Source organism: Crocodylus porosus, unplaced genomic scaffold (genome assembly GCF_001723895.1).
Source record: "Crocodylus porosus isolate Cpor-Errol unplaced genomic scaffold, CroPor_comp1, whole genome shotgun sequence".
Classification (NCBI taxonomy): Eukaryota; Metazoa; Chordata; order Crocodylia; family Crocodylidae; genus Crocodylus; species Crocodylus porosus.
This window is the reverse complement of record NW_017728913.1, coordinates 11,243,933-11,254,237: the sequence shown is the minus strand read 5'-3', so window position 1 is coordinate 11,254,237 and position 10,305 is coordinate 11,243,933. Positions and strand designations below refer to the sequence as shown.

General features: G+C 41.0%; 1 protein-coding gene across 1 annotated transcript in view; it reads right to left on the bottom strand.

The window, feature by feature from the left end:
- The window catches only part of FHDC1 (FH2 domain containing 1), a 48,555-nt gene that overhangs the window by 9,296 nt on the left and 28,954 nt on the right, over positions 1–10,305 (bottom strand). Inside the window, exons 6-10 of the mRNA XM_019534488.1 lie at positions 10,199–10,299; positions 7,152–7,222; positions 6,941–7,048; positions 5,854–5,924; positions 3,339–3,456 (exon numbers count right to left, since the gene is read on the bottom strand). Of these exons, the coding sequence (XP_019390033.1) occupies positions 3,339–3,456; positions 5,854–5,924; positions 6,941–7,048; positions 7,152–7,222; positions 10,199–10,299 (469 nt within the window). The remainder of the gene's footprint in view (positions 1–3,338; positions 3,457–5,853; positions 5,925–6,940; positions 7,049–7,151; positions 7,223–10,198; positions 10,300–10,305) is intronic.

Below are 10,305 nucleotides of genomic sequence, written 5' to 3'. Positions count from 1 at the left end.
GGAGGGAGTCTTTACATGACTAGCCCCAAAGGGTGAGTGGGGGGGGCGGGACATGTAAACACTCCCTGCAATCCCTCATTCTTGACAGGTAACCTACCTACCAAAGGCCAATCAATCGAGAATTTGAAAGCAAAACTGTCAAAAACTTAAGTGGCTAAAGAAGAAAATACTGCGATTCTGAAGTACTACCATGGTGCCTTATCAGAAAAACAGTGCCTGTCATTCCCCTTCTCCTATCCAGTCAAACTCCACCTCCCATGACACAGTACATTTACAGCTTCATGGTCACAGTGCATCACAGGAGATGAAGTACAGCATGAAGAAAAGAAAGAAAAGAATGCAGGAATGAGTTCTGCTTCCTTTTGAATATTCCCATTCTCCTCTCCGAGCTCCATGTCAGATTTGGTCTCTTGTGACACACCAGTGCTGTGCAGTCATCATGATATACTGCCTCTGCACACCAAAGGAGACCAGGGTACATTATGGGAGATCAAGTCTGACCTGAGAGGTCGCTCCACAGGGGCAAAAATACTCAAAGTACAACTACCATAAGGCACTGTACCAACATAAAAATAGATTTGTTTTCAAAATATTTTAATTTTCAATGTCCTATTTAAAAAAGAGAAAACATTTATTTTTTCATTTTCAAGGGGTTTTCTGATCAGCCTGAAAAGTAACAGGCGAGCATGTTTTAATATGGAGAAAGTGTAAGGGTCTCCCAGCAGGTAGGCCACTTGGTTACTTCAGGGATAGACATCAATGTAAGAGAAGGAAACATAGAAATGCTCTTGGAGACATTTTAAAAGCAAATCATTGTTTTTTCAGTGAACTGAAAAGTTAAGCCCAATAACCACTACAGATGGATAAATGAATGGTTTGAACAAGCGTGGGGAGTTGCGACATTGAACTAAAAGCATTAACTGGATTATTTCTCCTTCCCTCTTTCCTCATAAAAGTATAAACACACCAACAGAAAAGCTGCTTGATTAGTTTAACCAAGACTATGAAATAAAAAGCCTTCAGAAGTATAATAAAAAAAGAAGAGAAAGTGCCAGAAGCACTAAAAACAGTTTAGAACAAAAAAAATTGCTGTATGAAGTAGCAGTTTGAACCATGAGCCTAAGTGTATGTGGGTGGGCATAATGCATTTTTTGAAGGCAGAAAATTACAGGAGGAATTAATCCTTGCTTGTCAGTCTTTCCAAAAACTCCAAGTCAACAGAAGCTGGATTTAAGATGAACAGGACAGCTGATGGGGTATACATAGAAAATGAGTTGCACCACATAGATTAGTAATCTGTTTATAAAGATACTATCATGTAAGATGACTTTTATCAACCCAGTTATCACCTGAGTAATCAATAAAATAAAATAAAAAGGAAATGCTTATATAAGGTATATTTTTAAAAGGCAAAAAGGATCTAACATTTAACTTGGAATTTGTCCTAAGCAAAGTCCTCATGTTATATAAAGCTAGCTATTACATTAAAAACAAACAAGTTAGAACACAACATGAAGGAGTCCGGATGTAATGGACAGAAGCCAATAATACAGCATGAGCGAGGGCAGCTACTTCATCTTTAACCCATCCTTTTTCTCCATCAACCTCATAGCTCCTGGCAAAGTGACGTGGCCATTCCATTAACAGCTTTTGTAAATTTAAAATCAGAGCTACTTAACTTCTTGCTAAATATTGCATGCTTGCTTTTCATGCTGATTTATAAATTTAAAAAAAAAAAAATCATTTCACTGAAGTCCAAACAGATTTTTTCAAATCATCACTTCTTACTACAAAAAAACACTATATATTGTAAGTCATGAATGCCAAGGCTGTTTTGAAGTTATTTATATGGAAAAAATGAATTACTGGAAAATAAATAAAGAAAAAAACTCTCTCAAAAGAAATAGCAGGATGTCATGCTAGAACCCCATAATGCAGGGTTCAGTAACCCATGGCCCACGGGCAGACGAGATCCAGGCGTAGTAGGTCATGGAATCTGCCAGCCAAGGCAGCAGAGGAGTCAGCTCCAGGTCCTAGCACCTGCCAAGTTCAGTGTAGTTTTTCCACTGGAAGTCTACCAGTGCCTCACAGTCACTATAATAAAATAATTTCTAAATACCTATACATTTTGGTATTTGATTTTGGGTTTTTTTACCATGGAAAACCAGAACTCCCCCTGCCACCTTCACTTACTGGGATGCAGGTCCAGGCTCCTTACTCCCAAGCCACAGCCCCCTGGCCCTGCTGGTGCCCCTCGTTTCCCACCCACAGCACCCCTCCCCACCAGCCCTGCCAGAGTGAGCGCCCACCTGCCAGAGCTATGGGGCCAGGGACCCAGGTCCGCAGCCCCCTGCTCTCACAGCAGTACCCATGCCTCAGCTGCTGCTCGTGGGAGATGGCAGCCTGGCTCCCCCTGCCCTGTGGGTGGCATGGCAGGAGCATAGCCTGTCTGGGGGTGGTTGTGGGCTGCCCGCTGTGGGCTCAGCCTCCCTGCCCTCTCCGGACCAGTGGGTGGGACCCAATGTGGCAAGGCAGAGCAGGACTGGGTGGGGAAGCTCCTGGCTGCTGGGAGCTCTGCGCTGCCATGGTGAGGTGCCCATGCTCCCTGCCCAGCCCTTCTTTGGCCTGCCATGCCAGGTCCCATCTGCTGAGCTGAAGAGGCTCTGGGGGGAGGGCAGCAGAGCAGGGAGCCTCAAACCTGCAGCTGCCAGCCTGCACGCCCTCCCCACCCCCGCGCAGATGTGAAAGGCATGTGCCCCCTCTACCCCCACCTAGAAGTGCACACAGTGGTGGTGAGCCATACCTCACTGTCTCACTCCCCAGAAGAGCTGCCCATAGCTCCTTCCCACTCCCTGCCCAGGCCCTGTGGCTGTACATTCCAGCTCCGGGCACCAAGCCCCATGCACTGCCTGGACTGGACAGCAGCCCCAGCTCCAACTCCCTCCCTCTGGGGGCCTTAATCCTCCCTCCCCGAAAACTTACCTACAGGAGCTGCTCTCCAGGCTGCCTGGACATGGCACACCCCTGCATGACCACCCTCCTCCCACTCCCCCCAGCCCCTTGCAGGCTGGAACTCTACCAGCCTGCAGAGGGCTCCTTTCAAAAGTGGAAAAGCCATGCATTTCTCTACTAAAAAGAGAAATCCACATTTTTCTCAGTTAGAAAGGAAAATCCGTGGGTTTTTTTCTATTTTCCCATGGAAAAAGGAAAACCTGGATCCCTGATGATGAGGCACACATTTTAATAGTGTATTACATGTCCATGCAAATTACATTAGACTAAAGGAGTACCTTCATATTGAAGGGACAGCAACGTATTAGCAGGGATATTCTACAAACCTGGATAAAACCCTCCATCTGGTGAAAGAGTTCTGGGTCCTGTCGAATATGGTCTTTAACGGATCTTGTCTTGGCAGATAATGAATGAAGTTCTACTTCTATGTTATCAACAGATAACCTGTAAGATAGCATACACAGAAAGAACTTACAGAGAAGGAGGTGCTCATGGTTAGATATTACATGCTTAAGTAATCAGCATTTGTCACCATATGCAGCCTGTACATCAAACAAGACCTTCCTCCTTAGCAAAGTTTCCTAAAGTATAAGGTGCAACTTTTAGCAGATAATTTTTCCTTACTGACCATGTGTAAAGGTTCCCTATGTTTTCTAAGAGGAAATTCCTTCATAAATTTGCAGTAATGCAAAGAGCTCATGGAGTTACAGCCTCCTTTCATTCAGCAGCTGTACTATTTCATATTTCTACCAAATACCTGCAACAAATCCTTCTGTACCAGATAGGGCCAGCCCAAGAGGCTCAAGACCTTGTTTTTCTGGAATCTGGTCTTGTGATCTCCTAGATGATGCAGGCTACCGAATTTTTTGAAGCACTTCTGTCCCACCTGTAACAGGTTGACTCTCGGCTACCTCAAAAATGGATCATTTAGGGTATGTCCTCACAGACAGGAAGCATTTCCCTCATAAAGAACTCAATACCACTGTAGGTTTGAGTCCTATCTAGGTGCCGAAGCACTGACATTTATGACCTATGACCCACCAAGCAAAACAGCAGGTGCTACCCTGGTCAGAGGCCATTTCAGCAACAGTGTGATATTAATTACCTTTGCTCCCCTTTTGCAGGTGCGGGAACTTCAGTCCCCATGATCTGGTTTAGGATCAAGTTTCCTAATGTATACAAGGCTGGTGACAGAAGTAGTAAGTATGACTGTCAGCAACTGAGTACACACACAGATGGATATGAAGTAAGCTGTTTTTTCTCAGCTTGCTTCATTTCCATTGGTACACTCCCTTCAGTGTAGGACAAAGAGATGTTTTAGCAGACAAGGGAGACTGCAAATAACGTGTTGTGCTGTGAAAGCAGCAAGGAAGATATTACAAAGGAAGGACAGGAAATAATAATAAATGCATACATTGTCTTAACAGGTTTAATATAGTTTCTTCTTTTTTTTTTGGTCCAAATTATCAAAAACTTATACTTGAGAGCTTTTAATAGCAAACATCATGTTCAAGTTGTGTTGTACAACATGCCTGTTTTGTTTTTTATTTCTTTTTCATCTCACCATTGTTTAGTCAGACTATATAGAAACATCACATTGTAAACTACAACTGGGTAGGAAACAGTCCAGCTCTCAAATGAAAATTAAAATTTGAGAAATAGCTTTTAATCTGGTTCAAGATGAAAGGTCAGAAATAAAAGGAAAAGGAAGGGAAAAGATTATTTCTAAAGACCAACAGAGAATATTTTTGTCTTGCTGTCCTGCTGCATAGCATTGAGCATGGAAGCCCATGAAGTCTCAGCTCCCCTGCAGGCCATGAGCAGGCAACCAAGGGGTTAGGCTAGATGGCAGGAAGCCAAACAGGCTTCCATCAGGGAATTTTGGGTCAGTACTCTCCCCAACACATATGCAGCACCTTTCCTTAGAGGAGTTCAGAGTACTTTACATGTATTACTTGACCCATTTTATAGATGAGAAAGAATTTCAGCTGACAGATAAAAGCCGAAGAGCAAGGTTGTGGCAAAACCAGAATTAGAATTTTAGCATTGCTGGCTCCCACTTCCACAAAAGTAGTTACAGTTTATCCAGGTAGGAATTAGGTTTGCTTTAGAACAATAAAATTCAAGCCATGCAGTTGAAAAGTATGCATAGTTGCAAATACTATAGGTTACCTCCTTCATACTGCATATATAATACGAAATGTTCACTCATAGTTAGGTCTTCCATCCCTCCACCAACTGAGAGAGAAACAGGCTCTGAAGGTTGGAAGGCAAGGTCATATAGCACATGAATGGGGTAGTTTTGTACTTAAAATGTCCATAATGCCCCAGGGAGAAAAAAGTTGGGGAGAGAGGTCCTCAAAGATAAAAATGAAGAAGGAAAGTCGGGGGGAGGGAGGGGGCAGAGGGATGGGGAAATGTCTACATAGGAAGCCTAAACTACTAATAACTAGCACTAGATTTAGAAATGTATTGTAGCAGCCCAAGAGGAACCAGAAGGCTATTTTATAGAGCCATAGTAACACATAAAAGATGCTTTGTAGTTTGACCCCTTAAACATATATGTGTTATCTAGTTGCTTATTATTGTGTTGACGTAAGAAATGTTATAAAAAAACCCCCAAAACTTACAAAGATCCAGTCACAAGAACTTGCAAACCTGAAGGCACTTCAGAGACATATTTCTACTTGCAAAAAGAAATGAAGCTCTGAAAGCTATGGTAAACACTTGTAAATATCTCAGCTTTCATGCTAAAACATCTTTGTATGTGTTTCAGTGCTTCCCCAAAAAAAGGGTCTCTGATAACAGTCTGAATTTAACTTCTCAGTTTACTTTGCTTACCTGGCTGCATCATAAACATGCTGTATTTTTTCTGAAAAGCTTAGAAGAACTGCATCTTTCTTTTGGGCTTCCTAAAACAAATAAACATGTTTTCTTAACATTCTCAAATGCTACAAATCAAAGTAAAGAGTTTCTAAAGCTTTGGTAAAGGCATGTAACATTTTTGTATTACAGTGCCATGTTCCATTTTTCTTTCATTACACAACTCAAGTGAATTGAGAAAAAAGCATCTCTTCAAGCTCAAGAATTATCAGCACTAGAAAGTTTAAAAACAACATTTTCCATTTCATAGGGCACAACTAATAGGATTTCCTGCCACTGAAAACAATTCACCTGCATAAAGAAGGAATCTTAATGAATAGCAATTCACTAATTCTCATTATTTGAGCTAATACAATTTTTACTGCCTACACTCACCTAATACCCTATTGTTAGCTCAAGGTATGTTGCTAATTTGAAAGCTGTTTAAGTAGCCTGTACAGGTATAACTGGTCACATATGGAAGTATTTACACCTTCTCTCTTCCATAGTAGAAAGGAAAATTTGATCAAAACAGCTACTCTACATGCATTGAGTTAACTGGAGAAGGTAAGGAATAGAGACACACCTCACTCGCAAAAGCCTTATGACTGCTGAAACCAATTGACTAGCTTTAAAACTGCCTTATGAGTCAAGCGCCGTAATAAAATGTTTCTGCCCAGAAGATTCAGCAGAAAGAATATTAAAATATTTATTAAGACAGGCAGCCTCTGTAACAGAGCTCCAAGACTGCAACAGTGAGGAGATGTTATAGTGGAAGCACTAGATGGGGAAGTTTTACGAAGTACCAGAACTTTTCTGCTTCAAGACTTAACTAGTTTTTGTTTGTTCATTTTACTGTGGGTGCACTCATCATACATAAGTAAGATAGTGTAATTTGTGCAAGGGAAGACAGAAGACAAAAAGCTACAAAGATTTAAAAAGTTACCCTTTTATTCTATGGCATGTAGCTTCACTACTCCACCATTAGACTCCTACCACCAGTCATCTATGCCTCCCAAATATATGTACAGTATCACGCTTCTCAGAGACGGTAGTTTTTACATACCAAAGCAACAAAATGCAGCAAATTCATTCCAGGTTTGTTTGCTTTTGTGTCTGCCAGCTTGAGCAGTGATGATAGTTTAAATCCAACAGCATTGCCAGCATAGCCTCCCTAACGGGAGAAAGCAAATAGAAAAAGCATGCAATAACAACGAACTGCAATACTGATTGGGAAGCTTGGTCAGTTAACCACCTCCATTTTGGATGTTACTTACTGCATTCATAATATTCCCAGCCTGAAGGACCAAGTGTAATATGGAATGCAGTTCCTCACATGTCATTAACTCTGTAAAGAAACAAAATTGTCGTCTAAATGTTCCTCATTTAGAAACATACACACTATGTCAGTTACCAAATCTTACTTCACACCAGTCTTATAAAGGTGCAGATTCTTATTTTCACAGAGAACTACAATAAACTGAAAGGTTCTGAGAAAGGTATGGCATTGGATGACTCAAAGTCACAATCACACTTGGCAAACCTCAAGTATATATTCAGCCTTAGCTCAACAAATACAGTATTTCCAAGGCAACTAGCAGTTACTTACAAAACATTTGGGAAATAATCCTACAAGGTGCCACATACTTTCACCTGCCATCAACTTCAGTAGCTGGTAATTGTGCCCAAGGCTCTGTAGAACCCTTTCAACATCTGCCAAGATTAAGGCCCTTGATCAATTATTTCCTACACAAAAACTTTAGTCCTCAGACCTGAAAAGGATGCAAGGAAAGTTTAACTTTCCTTCCTTACCACACCCAGGCCCATAGCACCATCTCATGTCTGTATAATCATTAAGTGAGAATGAAGACCTTAGACATAAGAGAGTTGGAACTCTAAAGATTTAATAAATAAGCACACACACACACACACAAGCATTAGATAGATAGATAGAGAGATGTGTGTATATATCTATACACACATTATACACACACACACACACACATATATATACATACACGCACACACATATAAAAATAAATGCATTATATAATTATAAATTATATGTTTTATTATATTATAAAATGCATACACACATATAATCAGAATAAGAGCTCCTTGCAAATCTGCAATATACAGCAGAGCAAAAAAACCCTTATTTGATATACTTAACTTTTGGAATTGTACTTTATGATTTGGTAGACATACAGTCATCTATAGTAATATGTAGAACACTTAAATACACTTGCAGTCATTGCACCATAAGTGTATTTTTTAAGAAAGAAAGCTGAAGCTGAATCAAAGTTAACATTATGTAGTTTATCCTGTATTTAACTTTTTAATTCAACATGCTAATCTGTCATTTTGGAAGCAAAGTACTGCTTTGCTTTCATTGTTAGCAGCCTGCCAAAACACATAAAGTAGTTAAATATTTTTTGATAAAACAAGTTTCATACAAGGAGGCACCAAACACTTTACGGCAAGAGAAAGGAGATAATACTCATGTGGATATAGAATTTCCTAAAACCAAGAAGAAAGTTGGCACACACTATAAACCTGTCTACACTACAAGTGACAAGGGACATAGTTAAGAAAAATTCTCATTTACTTTGCAGAATGGAAGTCTATCAGCGTCTCCGAAATAAACTAACCTTTGGCCATCAAGAGCAGAAAGTGAATGTCCTCAACAATCTAACCACATGAAAGGAAACATGGAAGTCATTAATGGAGAAGAGAAAAACAGCCAATTTTAAATCAACTCTTAGCTGGAAACAGGGAAGGTTTAAGGATGTATAAAAGAGCGGGCCTCAACGGAGAAAAAGGAGGTAAGGGAAAACTGACTTATCTAAAAGAATGATTTTGCATTAGACCTGGGAAAAAGGGAAACTGGATTGGATGACTGGACTGTAAGGTGGATAGAAAACTGGCTGGATCATCGGGCTCAGAGGATAGCAGTCAACGGCTCAATGTCTAGTTGGCAGCTGGTATCAAGTGGAGAGCCCCAGGGGTCAGTCCTGGGTCCAGTTTTGTTCAATATCCTCATCAACGACCTGGAAGATGGCATAGAGTACACCCTCAGCAAGTCTGCAAATGACACCAAGCTTGCGAGGGGAGTAGTAGATATGCTGGGGAGTAGGGTTAGGATTCAGAGAGAGCTACACAAATTGGAGGATTAGGCCAAAAAACCTCTCATAAGGTTCTATAAGGACAAGTGCAAAGCCCTGCATTTAGGACAGAACAATCCCATGCTCCAGTACAGGCTCGAGACTGATTGGCTGGGCAGCAGCCCTGCAGAAAAGGGGGTTACCGTGGACAATAAGCTCAGTAGGAACCAGCAGTGTGCCCTTGTTGTGAAGAAGGCTAATGGCATACTGGGCTGCATTGGAACAAGTATTGCCAGCAGATCAAAGGAAGTGATTATTCCCCTCTATTCAGCACTGGTGAGGCCACATCTGGAGTACTGTGTTCAGTTTTGGGCCCCCAACTACTGAAAGCATGTGGACAAACTGAAGAGAGTCCAGGGCAGGGCAACAACAATGGTTAGGGAACTGGGACAAATGACTTCTGAAGACAGGCTAAGAGAACTGGCCTTATTTAGTCTGTAGAAGAGAAGACTGAGGGGATTTAATAGCAGCCTTCAACTACCTCAAAAGAGGATGGAGCTCAACTGTTCTCAGTGGTGGCAGATGACAGAACAAGGAGCAATGGTCTCAATGTTGCAGCAAAGGAAATTTAGGTTAAATATTAGGATGATTTTTCTCACTAGGAGGGTAGTAAAACACAGGAACAGGCTACCCAGAGAAGTGGTGGAATCGCCATCCTTGGAGGTTTTTAGACCCAGTTAGACAAAGCCTTGGATAGCATGATCTAGTTGGGGATGGTCCTGCCTTGAGGACTAGATGACCTCCTGAGGTCCCTAATTTTATATGATTCTACGAAAAGCAGAAGATGATTAAATTAGGATTTGCCTTTCTGGACCAAAGGAGCAATCTGCAGTGTTTTAGAGCAGGAGATTTAAGAATAACAGAAAGAAAGGAAACTGCAATACAAGATTGTCTGTTATGATAAAGATTTCAATCAAATAATGTTGCCATCTCACAGGCAGTCTTACAGACAAATATGAAAGGGACACTGACCTCAAGATTTTTGGCCCTGGGAGTAAAGATCTAACAGACACACCCTTCTGGAATGTGTCAGAGGCTAGTTAGCTTCCTTTTAATAGCTACTAAGTACCTGAAATTCAAGATCTAAATGCTATGGTACAGACTGATTAATATGCTAACAATAACAAGAGCACAATGCATGCCAAAACATGTTTAATTACCTTTTGTAGCCACTTTTATTATTGTCATATCATTCTGTAGAGCAGTACAAGAAGGTGCGAATTCCTTCTTCAGTACCATGGCTTCAATCCGAAGAGAATAGCTGGAA